General features: G+C 45.8%; 1 protein-coding gene across 1 annotated transcript in view; it reads left to right on the plus strand.

Moving 5' to 3' along the window:
• Window positions 1–26,595, plus strand: part of PSD (pleckstrin and Sec7 domain containing) — a 631,535-nt gene that overhangs the window by 326,557 nt on the left and 278,383 nt on the right. The window contains exon 9 of the mRNA XM_069753283.1: window positions 17,995–18,107. Within this exon, the coding sequence (XP_069609384.1) occupies window positions 17,995–18,107 (113 nt within the window). The remainder of the gene's footprint in view (window positions 1–17,994; window positions 18,108–26,595) is intronic.

Below are 26,595 nucleotides of genomic sequence, written 5' to 3' on the forward strand. Positions count from 1 at the left end.
TGGACTCAGTGGGGCAGAAATGCTGGACACAGTGGGGCAGAAATGCTGGACACAGTGGGGCAGAAATGCTGGGCACAGTGGGGCAGAAATGCTGGACACAGTGGGGCAGAATGCTATGGACACAGTGGGGCAGAATGCTATAGACAGTGGGGCAGAATGCTGGACACAGGGGGGCAGAAATGCTGGACACAGTGGGGCAGAAATGCTTGACCCAGTGGGGCAGAAATGCTGGACACAGTGGGGCAGAAATGCTGGACACAGTGGGGCAGAAATGCTATGGACACAGTGGGGCAGAATGCTATGGACACAGTGGGGCAGAATGCTATAGACAGTGGGGCAGAATGCTGGACACTGGGGGGCAGAAATGCTGGACACAGTGGGGCAGAAATGCTGGACACAGTGGGGCAGAAATGCTGGACACAGTGGGGCAGAAATGCTGGACACAGTGGGGCAGAAATGCTGGACACAGTGGGGCAGAAATGCTGGACACAGTGGGGCAGAAATGCTATGGACACAGTGGGGCAGAATGCTATGGACACAGTGGGGCAGAATGCTATGGACACAGTGGGGCAGAATGCTATAGACACTGGGGCAGAAATGCTGGACACAGTGGGGCAGAAATGCTGGACACAGTGGGGCAGAAATGCTGGACACAGTGGGGCAGAAATGCTGGACACAGTGGGGCAGAAATGCTGGACACAGTGGGGCAGAAATGCTGGACACAGTGGGGCAGAAATGCTGGACACAGTGGGGCAGAAATGCTATGGACACAGTGGGGCAGAAATGCTATGGACACAGTGGGGCAGAAATGCTGGGCACAGTGGGGCAGAAATGCTGAACACAGTGGGGCAGAAATGCTGGACACAGTGGGGCAGAATGCTGGACACAGTGGGGCAGAAATGCTATGGACACAGTGGGGCAGAATGCTGGACACACTGGGGCAGAATGCTGGACACAATGACAGGGGCAGAATGCTGGACACAGGGGCAGACTGTGAGACCCGGGGGCAGAATGCTGGACACACTGGGGCAGAATGCTGGACACAGTGACAGGGGCAGAATGCTGGACACAGTGACAGGGGCAGAATGCTGGACACAGGGGCAGACTGTGAGACCCGGGGGCAGAATGCTGGAAATTGGGGCAGAATGCGAGACACGGGGCATAATGGAGATATAGGGCATGATTGGAGACACGGGGCAGGATGAAAGACATGGGGGCATGACTGGAGACAGATGGGGGAGGATTGGAGACAGATGGGGCAGAATGGAGACACAGGGGGCATGATTGGAGACAAGTGTCAGGATTGCAGACATGGGGGCATGGTTGGAGACATAGGGGGCAGAATGGAGACATGGGGCATGATTGGAGACAAGTGGCCGGATTTCAGACATGGGGGCATGGTTGGAGACATAGGGGGCAGAATGGAGACATGGGGCATGGTTGGAGACAGATCGTGCAGGATCATGGGGCAGGATGTATATGATGGAGACAGATGGGGCAGGATGGAGAGATCACATGGGGTGATCATATGGGGCAGGATGGGGAGATCATATGGGGCAGAATAGATACTCATGAGGGCAGGATGGGAGAACATGTGGCTGACGCCAGGAACGAGACACACGGTGGCCAGGATGGGGAATATTATTACCATAGGGGCTAATTTAGGGATATTATTACTGCAGTGATGTATTTATTTTATTTTTTGAGGACACGGTTTTAAATGGGGGGACGGTCCTGTTACTGTGTAGAGTGACACTATGTCGCCTCTTTTTCTTCATGTGGTGTAATGTAGAAGGTGGGAAAAATTAAGTAATGTATTCTACAAGCGGAGCTCGAGATAACTGTGTTATTTCCTGCAGAGAGAAGTCCTGGCTGGATGAAATGATGGCGGTCTGTGCTGGATGAAAGATGAAGGACTTCACCTAGAGACGTCAATGGTGAGTAAGTGTGTTACCTATACACTGACACTATACACTGTATACTGTATACAGAGCTCCTGTGTATAATTTCACTAGTGATCACTGTATTATCTGTACACAGACACTGCATACTAAGTACAGATCTCTTGTGTATAATGGCACTTATGGTGATAGTATGGTGCTTTTTTTTTAATTACTGGTCAGAATTGTAGTATTCAGTCACTATGTGGTGGTAATATGTGGTCTGGACATGGTGTTGCGGTATTTGTTCCTTGTATGTGATATTATTCGATCACTGTTGTGGTAATACGCGGTCTGGTCATGGTGTAGTGGTATTTGTTCTTTGTATGTGATATTATTCGATCACTGTGGTGGTAATATGTCATCTGGTCATGGTGTAGCGGTATTTGTTCCTTGTATGTGATATTATTGGTCATTTTAAAAATTGAAAAATAAATAAAAATATACCTAAATTGTATTGCATATTTTAACAAATATTTAATAGGTTACAGCAGAGTAGGGCCCGGCCAAAAGTGTCTACCGTGTTATGGTGGCGGCTTAAAAAGTCTTTTGGCCAAAACAAAAGCTGCCAGCTATGTAAGTGATCTGGTGATGGGAACTGTTAATGTGTGATAGGTGAGAAGTGGAGTTTTTCCAAGAGAGAGCGGTGGGACTGTGGACAGTTCGAGGGGTGGAGCGTGGAGGCGTGGCTGGGGTGGAGCCTGGGCGGAGTCTCAAGGGGGCCCCGAAAATTTTGCCAGTATGGGGCCCCGAAACTTCTAATGGCAGCCCTGTATATATATATGTTTCACTGACATATATATATATATATATATAAGAAAAAAAGGAAAACAGCACACAAAAAATAGAAAAAAGTGGGCTTTAATGCCTGGACGGCGTGGCAACGTTTCGGATTTCCAATCCTTTTTCAAGCTTGAAAAAGGATTGGAAATCCGAAACGTTGCCACGCCGTCCAGGCATTAAAGCCCACTTTTTTCTATTTTTTGTGTGCTGTTTTCCTTTTTTTCTTATATTATTGGAACCATTTGAATATTGGTTTGGAAAGCTTTGCACCACAAGTTTGGTAATATGATGCTGTTCTAATTTTTTCTCTATATATATATATATATATATATATATATATATATAGACTGTATATATGTTTTTAATAATATTTGAGCCGATGAATCCATGATATGTCGAGTTTGCAAGCCTGCGAGAAAAAAAAATCGCCATACGGAAGCCATACGGATGACACACGGATAAATTTGTGCGTAAAAATCGCATCCTTGCATTGAATACGGAACAGTGTTTTGGGACAATTACTGCGTATTACGGCCGTGAAAAACGGACCGTATTTTCATACGCTGAGTGTGACGTCGGCCTTATCCTGTGAGCCACACCCCCTTGATAAAGATCACAAAAAGTAACACAAAATGAAAAGGCCCATATCTCTGAGGCTAAATGACAGATTAAAAATGGAATAACCAGGAGCAGCAGAAATATTATTTAAAAATAAAAACCTCTTTAAATGGGTTAAAATAATGAATTTAAACGTTATGGTCAAATGTTCAAAACAATGAAGAAAACCATTTGTCCTGTGACATTTGACCTTTGAAAGATTTTAGCAAATAAAGTGCATTTATTGTATAATGAATAGTTATACAACTTATTAATCCCTTCACGACATGCGCCGTACTAGTACTTCATGTCATGACTCAGGACGGGGCGGTTCTGCTCCGTCCTGGTCAGGTCAGGGTTAAGTTTGTCTGCCTCTCTTTGGTTCTGGGGTGGCTATTTAATGCTGGTAGTTCCTGGGTCCAGTGTTGGTGATACTTCTGTTTACTCGGCTAGAGATTGCTGACCCAGGTTACTCGTCTGTAATCGCTGTTCCACTGCATGTGTGAGTTTCGCTGTGTAAGACCCGGTTTGTCCCTTTACTACTGTCTCTGTCTTCCTGCTCAGTACTGCTTTGTCCCTCCTGGTATTCTGACCCCTTGGCTCCTCCCTGTTTACTCATCTGTCTTGCCCTTGGTTACCTCGGTCTTGTCTGGCTTCTGGCCCTTGGCTTTGCTTTGACTTCGTTCTTTGGTATGCACACCTTTCTCCGCACCCCAGTCGGCTCTCCGTCCACTCGCGGGGTAACTCCGCCCCAGCATCACGTGACCGGCTTAGCTCCACCCCTGTGTCATGGATCCACTCCATGCTCTGTCAGATAAGGTGGCTAATCTGACTAAAATGATGCAAAGCCTGTCTGTTGAGCAAAAAGCTTTGGTCACTTCCCACCAACAGGTGCATAGGGAGTTAGCGGATACTGTTAACACAATTTGGAGGGCCCCTTCCCCATCTGGCAATGTGGGTGGTGCGGTGTCAGATGTCTCTTTATCTTCTCCGCAACCCTCTGTCAAACAGCCAGATACTTTTTCTGGCGATAAAAAGAACTTCTGGGTATTTAGAGAAAGTTGCAAATTATTGTTTTTCCTGCGCCCTCAGTCCTCAGGTGATGAGTCAAAGGATGGGAATAGTGATATCTCTGATTGAGAGGGGCAGCAGGCTTGGGATTTCTCCCTGTCTCCCACCTCCCCTGAGAGACTGTCTGTTGATCGGTTCTCCAAAACCTTGGGTCTGATATATGATGAACCCGATCGAGTGAGACTGGCAGAGGACACGATTTTGGGTCTCACCCAGGGAAAGCGCTCTGCTGAGTGGTATTTTTCAGAGTTTAAGCGATGGGCATCTGAAGTGTCTTGGGACAACTTGGTGCTCAGGGGGATTTTCCGAAGGGGTCTGTCTGAGCATTTAAAGATTGCATTGGCTCTGCATCCACCACATGACTCTCTGGAAGAGGCTATAACACAGGCCGTCCGCATGGACTGCAGACTGCATGAAAGAAGAGTGGAGCAACGTGAGGCTCTGTTATTTCCACTTAAATCTGAACCTTCATCACTGGTTGAGCCTATGGAAGGGGGGGCAGTCTCCACAAAAGAAAGAGAAAGGAGACGTCATAGAGAGAATAAACTCTGTTTCTATTGTGGAGCTCTGGGCCATTAGAGAAAGGACTATCCCTCCTGCCCACTGGATTCCAAGGTCTCAGGAAATGCCTATGTCTGGGTAGCTGCCGAGGAGGTTACCCAGACCCTCAGGTACTTTTTTCCTCTGTTTTCAAATTATTGCTGAAAGTGGAAGTTGCTTTGAACAATAGTTTTTTTCCCCTCTGCTGCTTTTGTGGATTGTGGGTCTTCTATAAACTTGGTTGACTCAAAATTTGTGACCCATTGTAAGCTAGAGACAGTCAGGTTGGGGAAACCCATGAAAGTGGTGGCTACTGACTCTACTCCTTTCACCAAAGATGGGATCCACTCTGCTTCTAAATAATTCATCCTTAAGGTGAGCCCTGTTCATCTGGAGCATATAGCCTGCTTCTTTCTGAACAACCTCCCTGCCGGGTTGGTCTTGGGGTTCCCTTGGTTGCAATGTCATAACCCAATCATTGACTGTGAGGCTCGGAGAAATTGTTAAATGGGGTCTGAAATGTGAAAATACATGTCTGACTTCTGCATCTTTGTCGTCCGTCGGTCTGGAGGGTATTCCAGAGTACCTGAAGGACTTCGAGTATGTGTTTTCCGAAAGTCAGGCTGAGGGGTTGCTTTTGATTGTGCCATTGACCTGGTTACTGGGGCTAAATTGCCTAAGGCCCGATTGTTCAACCTTTCTGGTCCCGAGCGGGTCACCATGAAGGAATATATTTCTGAGAGTCTCCGCACGGGAAATATCCGCCCTTCTGTGTCTCCTGTTGCTGCAGGTTTCTTTTTTGTAAAAAAAAAAAAGACGGTGGTCTTCGCTCATGCTTTGACTTTCGGGAACTGAATAAGATTATTACAAGAAACACATACCCCCTTCCACTCATTCCTGATTTGTGTAACCAATTGTCCAGAGCCAAATGGTTTTCTAAGTTGGACTTGCAGGAGGCATATAATCTGATCCGAGTACGGGAGAAGGGATGAGTGGAAGACTGCATTTCTTACCTCTGAAGGCTTGTTTGAAAATCTTGTTATGCCGTTTGGTTTGACCAATGCTCCAGCGGTATTCCAATACGTCATCAATTATGTGTTCTCTGGTATTATTGGATGGTTTGTGGGGCTATATTTAGATTATATTTTAATTTATTCATCTGATAAGCAAGCCCAAATTGGTCATCTTCGCTCAGTTCGCCAGAGACTCAGGGAATGCCAGCTATTCGCTAAGCTAGAGAAGTGCTCATTTTTGGTCAGGAATTGTCCTTTTTGGGGTTTATTGTCTCTGGTGAGGGTTTCTGTATGGACCCCAAGGAGGTTCAAGCCATTATTGATTGGGAGCAGCCCCATGATCTGAAGGGTCTTCAGCGATTCTTAGGATTTGCTAATTATTATTGAAGGTTTATTAAGGGGTTCTCTCAAATAGTCAAACCCCTCACTGATTTGCCGCAGAAGGGGGCTGATGTTTAGAATTGGTCAGCTGTAGCAGTTGCAGCGTTTCTGTCTTTAAAAAAAATATTTTATGACTGCCCTGGTTCTGGTCCAACCTGATCCATCTGAACCTTTTGTGGTGGAGGTTGACTCCTCGGAGATGGTGGTGGGGCGGTGTTGTCCCAGGGGCCCACCACATTGACCAATCTGAGACCTTGCGCCTTCTTCTCAAAAAAGTTCTCCCCGGCGGAATGAAATTGTGATGTGGGCAATCGGGAACTGCTGGAGGTTAAGTTGGCTTTTGAGGAGTAGAGGCATTTTTTGGAGGGGGCGGCTCATCCCATTACTGTGATTACTGATCACAAGAATTTGGCATACATTGAGTCTGCTAAAAGGTTGACTCCTAGGCAGGCCTGATGGTCACTATTTTTTCCCAGTTTCAGTTTTCGATCACTTTTCACAGAGGATCCAAGAATGTAAAGGCTGATGCCTTGTTCCGGAGTCTTGATCCGGTTTCTCCTCCCGAACCTCCATCCTCCAACCTGGGATGGTGGTGACTGATGTGTCATCGGAGTTGGATCGGGAAATTCGAGAAGCTCAGTCTCAAGCTCCCTCATCCAAATCGGTTGATAAACTGTTTGTTCCGATTCAGTTTTTCTTCAGGGTGCTGCAGGAGTTTCATGATTCGGCTCTGAGTGGTCATCTTGGGATTTCGGCTACTCGAGGGGCCATCATGAGGGTTTTTTGGTGACCTTCGCTTACATCTGATGTTAAAAAGTTTGTCTCTGCTTGTGAAGTGTGCGCACGTGCTAAGAGCTTTCATAACCGGTCGGGGAATTGGTGCCTATGCCATTTCCTGATAGTGCATGGACACATGTGTCCATGGACTTTATCACCAATCTCCCCCCCTTTCAAGGGTTGTATTGTCATATGGGTGGTGGTGGACAGGTTTTCTAAACAAGCACACTTCGTACCCTTGGTGGCTTTGCCTTCTGCGGAAACCTTGCCCAGGTTGCTTGTACAGCATGTAGTTCGTCTGCATGGGATGCCTTTGAATGTGGTGTCTGATTGTGGGGTGCAGTTTGTGTCCAGGTTTTGGAGGGCATTTTGCAAAAGGCTGGGAGTTGAGTTATCCTTTTTGTCCGCATACCATCCATAGACCAATGTTCAAACTGAGAGGAATAACCAGTCATTGGAACAAATTTTGTGCTGCCTTTCTACTTCCAGACAGGATTAGTGTGATGCATTACCGTTAGCGGAGTTTGTGTTCAATAACCGTGTTAGTCACTCCACAGGCATTCTTCTGTAATTAAGGGTTTAATCCACATTTCTGGGAGTTTGCTCTCTGGTTGCCCTGGGGCTGATGTAGTTGTACATTGGTTGTGGGACTTGTGGCAGGAGGTCCAAAGGAATATTAGGGAGGATCAGAGGAAGTTTAAGGTTTTTGTAGACAGGAGACGGGCTGTATGACCAACGTTCCGGGTTGGGGATAAAGTTTGGCTGTCTATCAGGAACATCAAGCTTAAAGTTCCTGCGGCGAAATTGGGGCCTAATTTTATCGGCCCTTATGAAATCATGAAAGTGGTAACCCGGTGGCATTTTGGTTGCATCTTCTATTATCTTTCAAGATCCCAAATGTGTTCCATAAGTCCTTGTTGAAACCATTGGGGGCTGTTGAGGAAGGATCTCTGAGTCCTTCGCCACCCATTTTGGTAGATGGTCAGGAGGATTATGAGGTGGAGCGCATATTGGATTCTCGGGTGGTCCGTCAATCCCTTCAATAACTTGTGCATTGGAAGGGGTACGGTCCGGAGGGTGCGGTCTTTTCATGCCTGATTTCCTGAGAAACCTGGGGGGGGGTCCAGTGACCCCCCATTGAGAGGAGAGTACTGTCATGAATGGTTCTGGCGCGACTATTTAATGCTGGTAGTTCCTGGGTTCAGTGTCGGTGATACTTCTGTTTACTTGGCTAGAGATTGAGGACCCAGGTTACTTGTCTGTAATCGCTGTTCCTGCGCGTGTGTAAGTTTCGCTGTGTATGATCCGGTTTGTCCCTTTACTACTGTCTTTGTCTTCCTGCTCGGTATTGCTTTGTCCCTCCTGGTATTCTGACCCCTTGGCTCATCCTTGTTTACTCATCTGTCTTGCCCTTGGTTACCTCGCTTTTGTCTGGCTTCTGACCCTTGGCTTTGCTTTGACTTCGTTATTCGGTTTGCGCACCTTTCTCTGCACCACGATCGGCTCTCTGTCCGGTCGCGGGTAGCTCCACCCTTGTGGTCACATGATCACAGGGGCGGAGCTAAGCCGGTCACATGAACACGGGGCGGAGCTACACGCGAGCGGACAGAGAGGTGACTGTGGTGCAGAGAAAGTCAGGAGGCATATAATCTGATCCGAGTACGGGAGAAGGGATGAGTGGAAGACTGCATTTCTTACCTCTGAAGGCTTATTTGAAAATCTTGTTATGCCGTTTGGTTTGACCAATGCTCCAGCGGTATTCCAATACGTCATCAATTATGTGTTCTCTGGTATTATTGGATGGTTTGTGGGGCTATATTTAGATTATATTTTAATTTATTCATCTGATAAGCAAGCCCAAATTGGTCATCTTCGCTCAGTTCGCCAGAGACTCAGGGAATGCCAGCTATTCGCTAAGCTAGAGAAGTGCTCATTTTTGGTCAGGAATTGTCCTTTTTGGGGTTTATTGTCTCTGGTGAGGGTTTCTGTATGGACCCCAAGGAGGTTCAAGCCATTATTGATTGGGAGCAGCCCCATGATCTGAAGGGTCTTCAGCGATTCTTAGGATTTGCTAATTATTATTGAAGGTTTATTAAGGGGTTCTCTCAAATAGTCAAACCCCTCACTGATTTGCCGCAGAAGGGGGCTGATGTTTAGAATTGGTCAGCTGTAGCAGTTGCAGCGTTTCTGTCTTTAAAAAAAATATTTTATGACTGCCCTGGTTCTGGTCCAACCTGATCCATCTGAACCTTTTGTGGTGGAGGTTGACTCCTCAGAGATGGTGGTGGGGCGGTGTTGTCCCAGGGGCCCACAACATTGACCAATCTGAGACCTTGCGCCTTCTTCTCAAAAAAATTCTCCCCGGCGGAATGAAATTGTGATGTGGGCAATCGGGAACTGCTGGCGGTTAAGTTGGCTTTTGAGGAGTAGAGGCATTTTTTGGAGGGGGCGGCTCATCCCATTACTGTGATTACTGATCACAAGAATTTGGCATACATTGAGTCTGCTAAAAGGTTGACTCCTAGGGAGGCCTGATGGTCACTATTTTTTCCCAGTTTCAGTTTTCGATCACTTTTCACAGAGGATCCAAGAATGTAAAGGCTGATGCCTTGTTCCGGAGTCTTGATCCGGTTTCTCCTCCCGAACCTCCATCCTCCAACCTGGGATGGTGGTGACTGATGTGTCATCGGAGTTGGATCGGGAAATTCGAGAAGCTCAGTCTCAAGCTCCCTCATCCAAATCGGTTGATAAACTGTTTGTTCCGATTCAGTTTTTCTTCAGGGTGCTGCAGGAGTTTCATGATTCGGCTCTGAGTGGTCATCTTGGGATTTCGGCTACTCGAGGGGCCATCATGAGGGTTTTTTGGTGACCTTCGCTTACATCTGATGTTAAAAAGTTTGTCTCTGCTTGTGAAGTGTGCGCACGTGCTAAGAGCTTTCATAACCGGTCGGGGAATTGGTGCCTATGCCATTTCCTGATAGTGCATGGACACATGTGTCCATGGACTTTATCACTAATCTGCCCCCCTTTCAAGGGTTGTATTGTCATATGGGTGGTGGTGGACAGGTTTTCTAAACAAGCACACTTCGTACCCTTGGTGGCTTTGCCTTCTGCGGAAACCTTGCCCAGGTTGCTTGTACAGCATGTAGTTCGTCTGCATGGGATGCCTTTGAATGTGGTGTCTGATTGTGGGGTGCAGTTTGTGTCCAGGTTTTGGAGGGCATTTTGCAAAAGGCTGGGAGTTGAGTTATCCTTTTCGTCCGCATACCATCCATAGACCAATGTTCAAACTGAGAGGAATAACCAGTCATTGGAACAAATTTTGTGCTGCCTTTCTACTTCCAGACAGGATTAGTGTGATGCATTACCGTTAGCGGAGTTTGTGTTCAATAACCGTGTTAGTCACTCCACAGGCATTCTTCTGTAATTAAGGGTTCAATCCACATTTCTGGGAGTTTGGTCTCTGGTTGCCCTGGGGCTGATGTAGTTGTACATTGGTTGTGGGACTTGTGGCAGGAGGTCCAAAGGAATATTAGGGAGGATCAGAGGAAGTTTAAGGTTTTTGTAGACAGGAGACGGGCTGTATGACCAACGTTCCGGGTTGGGGATAAAGTTTGGCTGTCTATCAGGAACATCAAGCTTAAAGTTCCTGCGGCGAAATTGGGGCCTAATTTTATCGGCCCTTATGAAATCATGAAAGTGGTAACCCGGTGGCATTTTGGTTGCATCTTCTATTATCTTTCAAGATCCCAAATATGTTCCATAAGTCCTTGTTGAAACCATTGGGGGCTGTTGAGGAAGGATCTTTGAGTCCTTCGCCACCCATTTTGGTAGATGGTCAGGAGGATTATGAGGTGGAGCGCATCTTGGATTCTCGGGTGGTCCGTCAATCCCTTCAATAACTTGTGCATTGGAAGGGGTACGGTCCGGAGGGTGCGGTCTTTTCATGCCTGATTTCCTGAGAAACCCGGGGGGGGGTCCAGTGACCCCCCATTGAGAGGAGAGTACTGTCATGAATGGTTCTGGCGCGACTATTTAATGCTGGTAGTTCCTGGGTTCAGTGTCGGTGATACTTCTGTTTACTTGGCTAGAGATTGAGGACCCAGGTTACTCGTCTGTAATCGCTGTTCCTGCGCGTGTGTAAGTTTCGCTGTGTATGATCCGGTTTGTCCCTTTACTACTGTCTTTGTCTTCCTGCTCGGTATTGCTTTGTCCCTCCTGGTATTCTGACCCCTTGGCTCATCCTTGTTTACTCATCTGTCTTGCCCTTGGTTACCTCGCTTTTGTCTGGCTTCTGACCCTTGGATTTGCTTTGACTTCGTTATTCGGTTTGCGCACCTTTCTCTGCACCACGATCGGCTCTCTGTCCGGTCGCGGGTAGCTCCACCCTTGTGGTCACATGATCACAGGGGCGGAGCTAAGCCGGTCACATGAACACGGGGCAGAGCTACACGCGAGCGGACAGAGAGCTGACTGTGGTGCAGAGAAAGGTGCGCAAAGCTTAGCCTAGCTCAGGTCCTGTGAGCTCTACACACCCCGGTCTTCTCGCTCTGTGTGTATCGGCTTGCGTTCCCGGCTAGAACCCCTGGCCTAAACCCCGGTGACACTATTCCCGTGTCACTACACTTTGCATGTCTTGTCTCCCCCTTTGATGTTGGCTCCAGCACTGAGGCCACATCTTTTCTGACACTTATCAACTTTTTTGAACAACTAACGTGCCCGGAACAGCCGCGGGTGGAATTGCAATCCACCTGTGGATAGTAACCCTTTATATGCCGCTGTCAAACTCTGACCGTGGCATTTAACAGGCGCTTTCGGCAATCGCGGCAGAAATCCGCCCATCGGTGACCATCGACGGTCAGGCATGACAACCAGAGGTCTCGTGCAGACCTCTATGGTTGTCACTGCCGGATTGCTATGAGCAAGTGAGTAATTCTGCTACATACAGGCGATCTGATCATTGCCTGTATGTAGCAGAGCCTATCGGGTTATGGCAGCTTCTAGTCTCCCATGGAGAATATTGAAGCATGCCAAAAGTAAAAAAAAAATCTTTTTAAAGATATTAAAATAAAAAAATAAAATAATATAAAAGATCAAATGACTCCCCTTTCGCCCCATTCAAAATAAAACAATAAAAAAAAACCATACACATATTCGGTATCACAATGTTCACAATCGCCCGATCTATCTAAACAGCGTAGTAAGAAAAAAAGTCAAAACACCAGAATTACGTTTTTTTGGTTGCCCTAACATTGCACTAAAATGCAATAATGGGCGATCAAAAGATCATATCTGCACCAAAATGGTATCATTAAAAACATCAGCTCAGCACACAAAAAATAAACTCTCACACAACCCGAGATCATGAAAAATGGAGACGCTACAAGTCTTGGAAAATGACGCCATTTTTTTTCAACAAACTTTGGAATTTTTTTTCACCACTTCAATAAAAAAGAACCTATACATGTTTGGTATCTGTGAACTCGCAATGACCTGGAGAATCATAATGGCAGGTCAGTTTTATCATTTGGTGAACATGGTAAAACAAAATCCAAAAAACAGTTGTGGAATTACACTGTTTTTGCAATTTCACAGCACTTGGAATTTGTTTCCCATTTTTGAGTAAAAGATATGGTAAAAGCAATGGTGTGATTCAAAAGTACAACTTGTCCCACAAAAAAACAAGCCCTTACATGGCCATATTGATAGAAAAATTAAAAAAAGTTAGGGCTCTGGGAAGAAGGGGAGTGAAAAACAGAAACGCAAAACAGAAAAAGGGCTCCGTCATGATTAATGTTACCTGGATCAATTCCTATAGGTTTTCAAAAGCACTGATTGATGTTGTTTAGGAGGAATACTTACTTCCACTGTATAAAAATTGCTCTCCACTTGGGATTTTTTGCTTAGTTTTCCAGTACATTATGCAGTAAAATGAATGATGTCAATCAAAACTACAACTCTGCAAAATCAAACTCTCATATGGATATGTTGATGGAAAAGTAATAAACTGATGTTTCTTGCAAGAAGGGTAAGAAAAATATAAATAAAAATTGCCAGGCCGGGAAGGGTTAAAATTGATTGGTCACTTTTCCTTTCAGCAAATTTTAGTGGACAATCTATAGGAATCTTTCACAATCTGTTATTATGGATTAAGCAATTCAGCATTTAAATTCTAGGAGATTGTGTAACCCCCTTAATGACCGCCGATACGCCTTTTAATGGGGGCAGTTAGGGGTACTTATTCCTCAGCGCTGACACCCCGGAGAACATGATTCGGGTCGATTTTTACCGTCACTTGTCATGTGATCGCCGTTATTCACTGAATAACGGCGATCACAAAAAAAAAAAAAATTCCATTAATCTCTCTTCCTTCTGATATGATCTATCATACCAGAAGAGAGAGAAATGGGGTCCCCCGAGCACCCCGGCCCTCCACGTCATCTTCCAGGAAGAAAATGATGGGTGCATGCGCAGTGCGCTGAGATCTGCCAGCCAGTACCCACAACAATAGGAGATTTTTCCAATTGGTTCATTTTGATCACTGTGATAGACCCTATCACAGTGATCAAAATAAATAAAATAGTAGATCAAGCCCCCTTTGTCACCCCCTTAGTTAGATAAAAATATTAAAATTAAAAAAAATTGTAAATTTGTGTTGGGGTTAGGATTGTGTTGAGGCTAGGGGTTAGAGTTGGGATTAGGGTTAAGGGTGTTGAGGTTAGGGTTGGGTTTAGGGCTGTGTTAGGGTTGGAGATAGAATTGTGGGGTTTCCACTGTTTAGGCAGATCAGGGGGGTCTCCAAACGAAACATCGATTCCAGCCAAAATCAAACGGTGCTCCCTTCTGAGCCCTTCCATGCGCCCAAATAGTGGATTTCCCCCACATATTGGGTATCAGTGTACGCAGGAGAAATTGCACAACAAATTTTGTGGCCTATTTTCACCTGATACTCTTGTGAAAATAAAAAAAAAAAGTTTGGGTCTATAGTACATTTTTTGTGAAAAAAGTTAAGTAAATTTTTTCCTTCCACTTTTCTTTAGTTCTCGTGAAGCACTTGAAGGGTTAATAAACTTCTTTAATGTGGTTTTAACCCCTTAACCACCGGAGCTTTTTTCGTTTTTGTTTTTCACTCCCCTTCTTTCCAGAGACATAACTTTTTTACTTTCCGTCAATATAGCCATGTGAGGGCTTATATTTTGCAGGATGAGTTGTAATTTTGAACGCCATCATTGGTTTTAGCATGTCGTGTAACAGAAAACGGAAAAAAACTCCAAGTGCGATGAAATTGCAAAAAAAGTGCAATCCCACACTGGTTTTTTGTTTGGCTTTTCTGCTAGGTTGACTAAACGCTAAAACTGACCTGCTATGATGATCCTCTAGGTCATTACAAGTTCATAGACACCAGACATGTGTAGGTTATCTTTTATCTAAGTGGAAAAAACAAATTCCAAAGTTTGCAAAAAAAAAAAAACAATTTTCTGACACCCGTAGCGTCTCCATTTTTCATAATCTTGGGTTGGCTGAGGGCTTATCTTTTGCGTGCCGAGCTGATATTTTTAATAATACCACTTTTGTGCAGATGCGTTCTTTTGATCGCCCGTTATTGCATTTTAATGCAATGTCGCAGCGAGCAAATAACGTAATTTTGGCGTTTTTATTTTTTTTCTCGCTACGCCGGTTAGCGATCAGGTTAATAATTTTTTTATTGATAGATCGGGCGACTCAGAATGCGGCGATACCAAATATGTGTAGGTTTGATTTTTTTTATTGTTTTATTTTGATTGTGGTGAAAAGGGAGTGATTTGAACTTTTAGATTTTTTATATTTTTAAAACACTTTTTTTAAATTTTGGCATGCTTCAATAGCCTCCATGGGAGGCTAGAAGCATCCACTACTCGATCGCCTCTGCTACATAGAGGTGAAGCACAGATCACCTCTATGCAGCAGAATTACAGGCTTGCTATGAGCGCCGACCACAGGGTGGCACTCATAGCAATCTGCCATCAACAACCATAGAGGTCTCGAGGAGACTTCTGATAGTGATGGCAATGCACTGATGACCCCCGATCACGTGATGGGGGTCAGTGGTGCACATACTTCTGGCCGCGCGGCCGGCAGCGCTTGTTAAATGGGCGGATCACGATTTCACTTGCGCCCATTGCAGCCACATGTCAGCTGTTGAAAACAGCTAACTTGCTGCGGCTTTGAGGTGGGCTCACCGCCAGAGCCCACCTCAAAGCGGGGGATACTGCCAGCTGACGTACTATTCCGTCAGCTGGCAGAAAGGGGTTAAAGGAAATCTGTCACCCCAAAATTGGCCTATAAACTAAGGCCACTGGCATTAGGGGCTTATCTACAGCATTCTGTAATGCTGTAGATAAGCCCCCGATGTTACCTGAAAGGTAAGAAAAACAGGTTATATTATACTCACCCAGGGGCAGTCCCGGTGCGGTCCGATGGGCGTCACGGTCCAGGTCCGGCGCCTCCCATCTTCATACGATGACGTCCTCTTCTTGTCTTCCTGCTGCGACTCCTGCGCAGGCGTACTTTGTCTGCCCTGTTAAGAGCAGAGCAAAGTACTGCAGTGCGCAGGCCCCGGAAAGGTCAGAGAGGCCCGGCGCCTGCGCACTGCAGTACTTTGCTCTGCCCTCAACAGGACAGACAAAGTAAGCCTGTCTGAAGATGGGAGGCGCCGGACCGGGACTGCGATGCCCATCGGACCCGAACTGCATCGGGACCGCCCCTGGGTGAGTATAATATAATCTGTTTTTCTTATCTTTCAGGTGACATTGGGGGCTTTTCTACAGCCACAGAATGCTGTAGATAAGCTCCTGATGCCAGTGGCCTTAGTTTATAGGCCAATTTTGGGGTGACAGATTCCCTTTAAGCACCTTTAGGGGTGCAGTTTTTAGAATGGTGTCATTTTTGGGCAATTTCTGTCATATTGACCCCTCATTGTCACTTCAAATGTGATGTGGTCCCCCAAAAAATGGTTTTGTAAATTGTGTTGGAAAAATGATAAAACACAGGTCAACTTTTAACCCTTCTAACTTCCTAAAAAATTCCGTTTACAAAATTGTGCTAATGTAAAATAGACTTGTGGGAAATGTTATTTATTAACCATTTTGTGTGACACCACTCTCTGATATAAAGGCACAAAACTAAAAGTTTGAAACATCCAAAATTTTCCAAATTTTTGCCAAATTTCCATTTTTTTCATAAACGCAAGTCTTATCGAAGAAATTTTACCACTAATATGAAGTACAATATGTCACGAAAAACAATAGTATAGAAAAATAGGAGACAAAAAAAGCGCAAATAGGGTCTTATCCCCAGGATTGTTTCTAATCAATAGTGAGAGAACTGCTCACCTGGTGGTACACAGTACAAGCGTATAGTTTGTCAGCTGCTGCAGATCCACAAGTCGGTGCTGCGACCTCTCAGAACCGTTATAATAAATGAACTGTGGATTACATCCGCGCTGCTGCGACAAATAATAGATCCAGATATCAGATATACTTGTAAGATGTTCGGATGGTTTATTCAACGCGTTTCGAAGCTCATGGCTTCTTCTTCAGGAAGTTTCCACACAAAGATACACAAAGGATATCTTTGTGTGGAAACTTCCTGAAGAAGAAGCCATGAGCTTCGAAACGCGTTGAATAAACCACCCGAACATCTTACAAGTATATCTGGATCTATTATTTGTCGCAGCAGCGCGGATGTAATCCACATTTCATTTATTATAACGAAAAACAATCTGAGAATCAGTGGGATACGTTGAAGAGTTCTAGAGCTATAATCTCATAAGTGACAGTGATCAGAAATGTAAAATTTGGCTTGGTTATTAAGGTCAAAATTGGCTCGATGATTTAGGGGTTAATGCAAGGATCTCAAAGGTCTTCACCAGTGAGGGGCTCAATCATAGGACCACCTGCTCTATTATATCAGTCTTCCCATATAGGCTATATAGAAAGTATGTCAGACACCAGATGTGTTTCTGTAGGCAAGAAGTCCCAGCCTTGTATCCATATCTACGCAGATTACCTGTAACTATGACAGCAAGGTACAGCTAATTTTCTCAGTAACCAGTACCGCCATATAAATAGAAACCACACTGGTGCCCAAGATCACCACTCCTGGTCCAGAATTCATATAAGCATCTGAAAATCCCATGTCATTTTTCGAAGTATTTGTCACATAGCAGCTTCTTACTGTACACAGTGATGGGGTGGTGCTACTAATCTATGTTCTCTGCCCCTTGTAATCTAATTACCAGTCGCTGTCTTCATCCGTTATTGGCACCGGTCCAGTCCTGATCTTCAATCATGTTACTGCACCTTCTGACTGAGAGGAAGTCAGATGTAATGATCACATACTCTCAATGCAAATCTTTGAGAGCCTTGTGTGCTCCTTGTTCTGGTTCTCATAGACTTACATTGAGAAATGATCTTCGTTTCGCCCAGCAAACACTGGAGCGATCCGGCAGGTCACAAACTGTAGAAGACGACCGGAGAACAACTGAAGATTTCGGCTGACTACAGAAGACAACCGGAGAACAGCTCAAGATGGCAGCTGGTAAGTATAATACTGGGGGCAGGGAACTTACATTAGCCACACCACTCCACCTGTAAAATAAAAAAAAAATGCTGTAGGTGTTTAAGTTATAACAAAGGTCCTAAACACCATTAAATATCACAAAATATGAATGAATGAATAAATAAATATATAAGGAAATGCAATGATTTTGTTTTTTTTCACACAATGACCATTTAAAGGGAAGCTGTAACATATGATTAAAATGAATTGTTATGCACATTTGTCCTTAATGTTTGGTGATGTAAAAATATATATGCTGTAATGGACTTTGAAGATATATTTTGTCTCTCTAGATTGTTTTTGAAAGAATTGGCTCTTATGGGCGAGACCCAAGAGAGAGAGCGAATACTGGCCCACTTCTCTCAGCGATATCACCAGTGCAACACAAACAGCATATCATCTGAAGGTTGGTGTGAAATAAAAAGGTAGCCTTGTGCGTGCATGTAATATTGTTTTATAAAGCATGGAAGTGTACTGAGACAAAATGTAGTATATGAACTATTTACCAACCACCAACCATACACTTGGCACAGGTCCAAAGTAAGTGTTAATGATGCATCTGCTTTGCCTGAATATATTAGGATGAGACCTGGAATTATGTCAGTGTGGGACTTTGTTTTAAGATCTTTATATAACATCAATCAACAAATTATCTTCCCACTTTCCTATGTGCTAGTTATTTCTGTTATATAGTTAATTTTTTTCTCTCCCTAACAAATGGGCAGTAAATGGGCAAAGGTTTTCAGACACCTAAATGTTTTTCTCTTTTTTTAATTTTTATTTGTACATTTTTAATGAGCAAACAATAAACATCTCTTAATAAATTAATTACAACTCCGCTAACTCCAGTCATCAGGACAATTAAGCAATTGACTAACGAGTGATGGACGACGCCACAGCTGACTTTCTTACTAGGCCAGTTATTTGGAAACTCATAGTGAGCGTATGGAACGGAATAGAATATATATACACTGCTCAAAAAAATAAAGGGAATTCTTAAACAACAAAATATAACTCCAAGTAAATCAAACTTCTGTGAAGTCAAACTGTCCACTTAGGAAGCAACACTAACAATTAATTTCACATGCTGTTGTGCAAATGGAATAGACAACAGATGGAAATTATTGGCAATTATCAAGACACACTAAAGGAGTGGTTCTGCAGGTGAGGACCACAGACCACATCTCAGTACCAATGCTTTCTGGCTGTTGTTTTGGTCACTTTTGAATGTTGGTTGTTCTTTCACACTCGTGGTAGCATGAAACGTACTCTACAACCCACGCAAGTGGCTCAGGTAGTGCAGCTCATCCAGGATGCAAGCTGTGGCAAGAAGGTTTGCTGTGTCTGTCAGTGTAGTGTCCAGAGGCTGAAGGCACTATCAGGAGACAGGACAGTACACCAGGAGACGTGGAGGGGGCCATAGGAGGGCAACAACCCAGCAGCAGGACCGCTACCTCAGCCTTTGTGCAAGGGGGAACAGGAGGAGCACTGCCAGAGCCCTGCAAAATAACCTCCAGCAGGCCACAAATGAAACCGACTCCATGAGGATGGTCTGAGTGCCCGATGTCCACAGATGGGGATGGATGGCAAATTCGCAACTGGTGCCCTGTGCTTTTTACAGATGAAAGCAGGTTTACACTGAGCACATGTGACAGACGTGACAGAGTCTGGAGATGTCGTGGAGAGCGATCTGCTGCCTGCAACATCCTTCAACATGACCAGTTTGGCAGTGGGTCAGTAATGGTGTGGGGTGGAATTTCTTTGCAGGGCAACACAGCCCTCCATATGCTCCCCAGAGGTAGCCTGACTGCCATTAGGTACCGGATGAGATCCTCAGACCCCTTGTGAGACCATATGTGTGTCAGCAATTCCGGCAAGATGAAGGCATTGAAGCTATGGACTGGCCCGTCCGTTCCCCAGACCTGAATCCGATTGAACACATCTGGGACCTCATGTTTCGCCCAATCCATCAATGTCACATTGCACCACAGACTGTCCATGAGTTGGTGGATGCTTTAGTCCATGTCTGGGAGGAGATCCCTCAGGACACCATCCGCCGCATCATCAGGAGCATGCCCAGGCATTATAGGGAGATCATACAGGCACATGGAGGCCACACACACTACTGAGCATCATTTCCTTGTCTTGAGGCAGTTCCACTGAAGTTGGATCAGCCTGTATCTTCATTTTCCACTTTGATTTTGAGCATCATTCCAACTCCAGACCTCTGTGGGATATTTGTTGTGATTTACATTGATTATTTTTATGTTTTCTTGTTCTAAACACATTCCACCATGTAATGAATAAAGATTTGCAATATATTCAATGATATCTAGGATGCGGGATTTTAGTGTTCCCTTTATTTTTTGGAGCAGTGTATATAGCCCAAATACAATCATTGCCAACACCACACTAACTGTCATGATCCAGTTCTGAGTTTGTGTTCAGCTGTCTTGTCTCTGGACTGGTCATGTGGGAGTTAATCCCCTCTACCCCACTTTGAAGCTGGCTGAGCTTTTTAAGTCCTCTGCAGCCTGTGGGCCAGTGTCAGCTATAGTTCATGCTGCATGGTTTGAGCACCTGACCTCTACTCTTGTACTAGTGTTCCTTTTGCCTCTTACTGCCTGTACCCCTTTATGACTTGTTCTGACCTCTGGCTTGTATCCCGACTTCGTCTTATGTCTCACGTTTTGGTTACCACGTTCCAGGTAGGCTCTGACTTCTTGTTTGTCCCCGACTATTCCTCTGACTCCCCCTGTGTACTGGGGGAGTCTCTGTGTATGACCTTGGCTTGTTTGACTTCTCTTTCATTACTTGTGACACCTGTGTTGTTGTTCAGTGTTGCTGCGCTGTGTGTACAACCTATTTTCCTTAACCAGCACCCCCTGGTGGAGGTTGCACTATACTGCATTGCAGCAGCACATTACACTAACAAAAGTAACCACTAGTTGCTACCACCAATCGTTTATGCAGGCCAATTGGACACTCAATACAGGTAGTGTATGACTTAAGGGGTTCAGAGCTATTAAATTTTATATATTTAATCCAGAAAAGTAGGCAGTGTTTATGAAAAAATATACAAAGATGTTACAAAATGTGAACAAAATAACAATACGGTATATGCAATTATCTGCCATAAAAGGGATAACGAAAGAAAAGTACTAAACTTGCGTCATGGAAATGAGTCAGAGCTTAGTGGAAAGAAGCACTTCTTTTTAGGAAAATGGAAAGAACCACAGCTGGCTGTGTCTTCCAGAACTGTCAAATGATAGAAACCCAAACTCTAATTTTTATTAGATCTTGATTGCTTCCATGAACCTCCCCTTGGTGAGCTCATATGGGGGCTGGTTGTAGAATGTGCTAAGTCTTTAGAAGATTATGATTTCCCCAACTTTCAGGATATCTTTGCCCCTGGAGGTCCCAGGCGGGAGATATTGTCGTTTCCTAGTATGATTTTAGCTTTCAATACAGATGAAAAATGCATGGATAGCATCATCCCACTGACCCAATATTAAGTTGGAGGTGTTTGGCCAGCCTTACAGTGATGTGAGTGAATGTGTTATGTTTCTACATAGAGCTGAGAAAAAAGAATTAGATGGGTACAAAGGCAAAATGAGGAATAGTAAGTACCCAGTGCTGTACAATATGATTGTGTCGCCAGTCACTTTTCACAGCCAAGCTGTGAGTCAGGATAGTCAAGAAGTCCAAGGTCAGAAGCCAGGAGAGTAAGTCATAAATAGAAGGAAGAGATAAATGCATAGTTAGGTAACGTTCCAAGGTCAGAATACCATTATGATAGCGGATCAGAGCAGAAGTAGTTAAACAGATGGATAGTCAGAATGAGGTCCAAGGTCAGGCAACGAAAGATCAACATACAGAACTTGAAGCACAAAGGAAACAAACCACACTAGCTGAATGTACGTCTGGCAAAGATCTGTAAGAAACAGCTCCATTAAGCAGCATGGCAATCACCTGGGATAATGTACACTTGGAGACAGCTATGCCTCCCAGTCTCAAACTGGATAGTCCAGCTGTCAATCAACACACTGACAGCTCAGCACAACCCTGTACCAGATTGGACTGCTGAGCTGTCAGCAACTGCATCCCAGACACACTGAGGCGGATCCGTGATAGTGATTACTGCAATACATTAAGAGGAAAAAAACTTTGACGAGAGTTCTTTTTTAATGTGACCAATGTTAACGTATCCATTACACGTCTCTACTTTTCAGCAGCAACCATTATTTCTCCAGTTTTATCATTAGAATGGGTTATCAACAGCATATTCTCATACACCCACATTGTAAATTAAATGGTTCACACATTCACAATTTGGAGACTTGGGGAATTATTTATAACCGTGATGATGCATCTATTATTCTCTGCTTCTAGATGGTACAGACTAGTGTTGAGCATTCCGATACCGCAAGTATCGGGTATCGGCCGATATTTGCGGTATCGGAATTCCGATACTGAATTCCGATACTTCCCGCGTATCGGATACCGGAATCGGAAGTTCCCAGAATTCAAATTGAACGCAGCAGCCAATGAGGAATGAATGAAAGTGTGGGCACATCCTGTTTAGCATGGTGGGCATGTAAGTACTGGCAAGGCTGGGATTGGCTGCTGAAATGATGTCACTCTGCACTATAAAAAAGCGCTGCCGCCATTTTGCGCTCACTCTGCTGTGATTTCAGTTAGGGACAGGACGCTGTGTTCTAACTGAGGGCCAGTTGAGCTAGCTAATTGCTTTATTTTCCTTTCCAAAGGCTAATTTAGCAAAACGCTGTGTGTTCTTCACTGTTCACCTTGCTCTTGCCTTGCAGCGCTGTTTTAACAGCGTTCTGCAAGGTCTCTGTGTGTGTGTGTGTGTGCAGCTCACTCTGTAGTCTGTGTGCAGCCATATACCCGGTTGTATTCAGCTCAGGGGGGGTTCACACTGCCTCACACAGTTGTTCTTTTTTGCTCTTAGTGCAGCCTGCTGCACATTTTTTCTCAAATTTCCTATTAGTGTTTTTCCACCAGTCTCCAGCTCTATTGTGGAAAAACACTACATAGGATAACCTAGAGGGGGGTTTTTGGGCCTTGCAGCGCCGTTTACGGCTGTCTGCACGGTCTCCGTGTGAGCCCAGCTCGCCCTGTAGTCTGTGTGCAGCCATAGCCGGTTGGATTCAGCTCAGGGTTCGTTACTGGCTCATACCTTGAGAAAAATTTTCCTTTTTTTCAAATAGTGCAGCCTGTTTAAAATTTGAAAAAAAAAATTCCTATTAGTGTCTTTCCACTCGTATCCAGCTAAATAGTGGAAAAACACTATATAGGATAACCTAGAGGAGGGTTTTTTGGCCTTGCAGCGCCGTTTACGGCTGTCTGCACGGTCTCCGTGTGAGCCCAGCTCGCCCTGTAGTCTGTGTGCAGCCATAGCCGGTTGGATTCAGCTCAGGGTTCGTTACTGGCTCATACCTTGAGAAAAATTTTCCTTTTTTTCAAATAGTGCAGCCTGTTTAAAATTTGAAAAAAAAAAAAATTCCTATTAGTGTCTTTCCACCAGTCTCCAGCTCAATTGTGGAAAAACACTACATAGGATAACCTAGAGGTTTTTTTGGGGGCCTTGCAGCGCCGTTTACGGCTGTCTGCACGGTCTCTGTGTGAGCGCAGCTCGCCCTGTAGTCTGTGTGCAGCCATAGCCGGTTGGATTCAGCTCAGGGTGCGTTACTGCCTCATACCTTGAAAAACAATTTCCTTTTTTTCAAATAGTGCAGCCAGTTTAAAATTTGAAAAAAAAATTCCTATTAGTGTCTTTCCACTTGTATCCAGCTAAATAGTGGAAAAACACTATATAGGATAACCTAGAGGAGGGTTTCTTGGCCTTGCAGCGCCGTTTACGGCTGTCTGCACGGTCTCCGTGTGATTTAAACTAGCTCTGTAGCCCGATCTGCACCAAAAAAAAGGTTAAGTTCACCAAACACAACTTACACTTGTGTAGGCCACATTTGAAAAATAATAAAGTTTAGTCCACAATTTACAACATTAGTGTTTCTTACACCTGTTAGGAGGAGCATTACAGGAATAAGCACACTAAGGCCTTAGTACTTTTCTGCTTATCTTTATCTGTCAACCAAGATGAAGAGGGCAGGGAGTAAGGCACGTGGGCGTGGGCGCGGAGCAGGGAGAGGAGCAGGGAGAGGACGTGGTGATTCTGTGCCTGCTGCGGGCGCCGGTGACTCGTCGTCACTCAGTTTCAGCAGGGAACAGTCCTTCATGCGCAGCTTTGTCGGAGAGCGCCGTGCACCGCTGCTGCGTGAAGACCAAATTGAAGCCGTTGTCGGGTGGATGGCAGCTAACGCCTCGGCATCGACTTCAGTTAGTGCCACATCCTCTCAGGCACAGAGCACTGGAGAGCAGCCATCTGTCTCTTCACCACCTGCCAAATTGGCCAGGCAGTCAGAGAGCCCAGGACAGGAGCCGTCTCTACTTCTGTTCTCTGAATCTCTTGGCTTGGAAACAGGGGGCCAGCCAAGCAGCATTGGAGAAATGGAAGAAGAGGCAGTGTGCAGTGATGCCCAAAAGCTTTATCTCTCTGACTCTGAAGAGGCAGGTGGGCCAGTGTCTCCGGTGACCACAGCGCAGTACGCATCTGATGATGAAACTCAGGTGCCGCTTTCTCGTGCGTACTGTGCTGCTGAGACTACCCAGGAGGAGCAGTTGGTGGCAGAGGGTAGTGGAGATGATGAGGTCCTTGACCCATCGTGGCGTGAGGAACAGGAAGGTGGTGGGAGCAGCTCAGAGGAAGAGCTTCCTCTTACGGGCCAAAGAGGGAGAGGGAGGGGGAAGACTGCGGAGCCTGTAGCCTCCACTTTGGCACCCGTTAGGAGCCTGTCTCTTTCCAAAGCCAAAAAGGGCGCTCCCAAGACTTGCAGTGCCTGGTCCTTTTTTGACACAGTTGCAGATGACATTTGTTTTGTCAAATGCAAGCTGTGTCATCATAAAGTAAAAAGAGGGAAAAATGTCAGCAACCTCAATACCACAAATATGTGGAAACATGTGCGGACCAGGCACGCGGTGGAGTTACAGAAACACACTGAAGATGTAGGCCAACCAACAGCGGCAGCTACCACCTCTTCAGCTCGTGTTGCCTCTTCCTCCAGCTCACGCACAGCTGGTTTGGCTTCCTCCCAGAGACCTTGTGTAATTCCACCCACAGCACCACCTTCCCAGTCATCCTCACACTCCCAGTCTACTCTACAGCCATCGGTAGTACAGGCATGGGAGAAAAGGCGGGCATTCTCGGCCAACCACCCCCGAGCACAGGCTCTGAATGCAGGCATTGCCAAACTGTTGTCCCTGGAAATGCTCTCGTTCAGGCTGGTGGAGACTGACAGCTTCCGTGACTTGATGGCATTGGCAGTCCCACAGTACAAGGTGCCCAGCCGCTTTTACTTCAGCAGGCAGGCTGTCCCTGCCCTGCACAGGCATGTTGAGGCAAACATAAAACATGCGCTACTGAACGCCGTCAGTAGCAAGGTCCACCTCACCACCGATGCGTGGACCAGTCAGCATGGACAGGGGCGATATGTTTCCCTCACTGCCCATTGGGTTAATGTTGTTGAGCCAGGTACAGATCGTGCGAGTGGCGCAGGACGTGTCCTGCCCACTCCAAGGATTGCAGGAATCCAGTCTGTACGCATCGACTCCTCCTCTTACACCAGTTCCTCTGATTCCTCTCTGCAGGATCCGTCACAGTCCACCCCCACATGGACCCGTGAACGTTTACCTATGACCGACATGAGCACAGCCGTGGCCAAACGTCAGCAGGCCGTCTTGAAACTAGTTTCATTGGGGCATCGAAGCCACACAGCGCAGGAGCTCTGGAATGCCATAAAGCAGGAGAGCGATGTGTGGTTACTGCCAGCGAATCTCCAGCCAGGCATGGTAGTGTGTGACAATGGCCGAAATCTGGTGGCAGCTTTGGCCCTTGGCAACCTCACTCACATCCCATGTCTGGCACATGTGCTCAATTTGGTTGTGCAGAGTTTTCTGAGGGACTATCCGGATCTTGATGCCCTGCTGCACAAGGTCCGCCTAGAGTGTGCTCACTTGCGGCGTTCCAGCTTGGCCAGATCCCGCATTGCTGCTCTGCAGCGCCGATTCCGCCTTCCGGAACACCGCATCATATGTGACCTACCTACCCGGTGGAATTCCACGTTACATATGTTGGAGCGGTTGTGTGAGCAGCAGCAAGCAGTTATGGAGTACCAGCTGCATCAGGCGCAAAGAAGTCGCAGTCAGCGCCGATCAGACTTCACAACCACAGAGTGGGCCACTATGAAGGACGTCTGCCAGGTTTTGCGTCCTTTTGATTATTCCACGCGGATGGCAAGTGCAGATGATGCACTAGTCAGCATGACTGTCCCCCTTATCTGCCTGCTTCAGCAAACTTTGCAAGGGTTAAGGGATGATGTGGTGGAAGAGGTGGAGGATGAGGAGTCACCTTTTCCATCAGCTTCTGGAGAGTCAGCGCCACGTGGTTCCTCACAAAGGGGTACGCAGGGGCCAATTTGTGAGGAGGATGAGGAGGAGTCAATGGAGGAGGAAGAGCTCCGTCCAGAGGAGGGAGCGACACAATTGTCCAGTGGTCAGTGTGTACAGCGAGGGTGGGGTGATGACGAGCGGGCAGAGATCATGTCTCAAGCAGGGGACAGCGTTTCTGGGCCGGTTGGCACTCTGCAGCACATGGTGGATTTCATGCTGCAGTGCCTGAGAAACGACCGCCGCATCGACCACATTCTCAACATGCCTGATTATTGGGTGTTCACCCTCCTCGATCCTCGCTACCGGGACAACGTCCAAAACCTCATCCCTGCGTTGACCCGGGAGCGTAAATTGCGGGAGTACCA

Source organism: Ranitomeya imitator, chromosome 2, assembly GCF_032444005.1.
Source record: "Ranitomeya imitator isolate aRanImi1 chromosome 2, aRanImi1.pri, whole genome shotgun sequence".
In the NCBI taxonomy this organism is placed as follows: domain Eukaryota; kingdom Metazoa; phylum Chordata; class Amphibia; order Anura; family Dendrobatidae; genus Ranitomeya; species Ranitomeya imitator.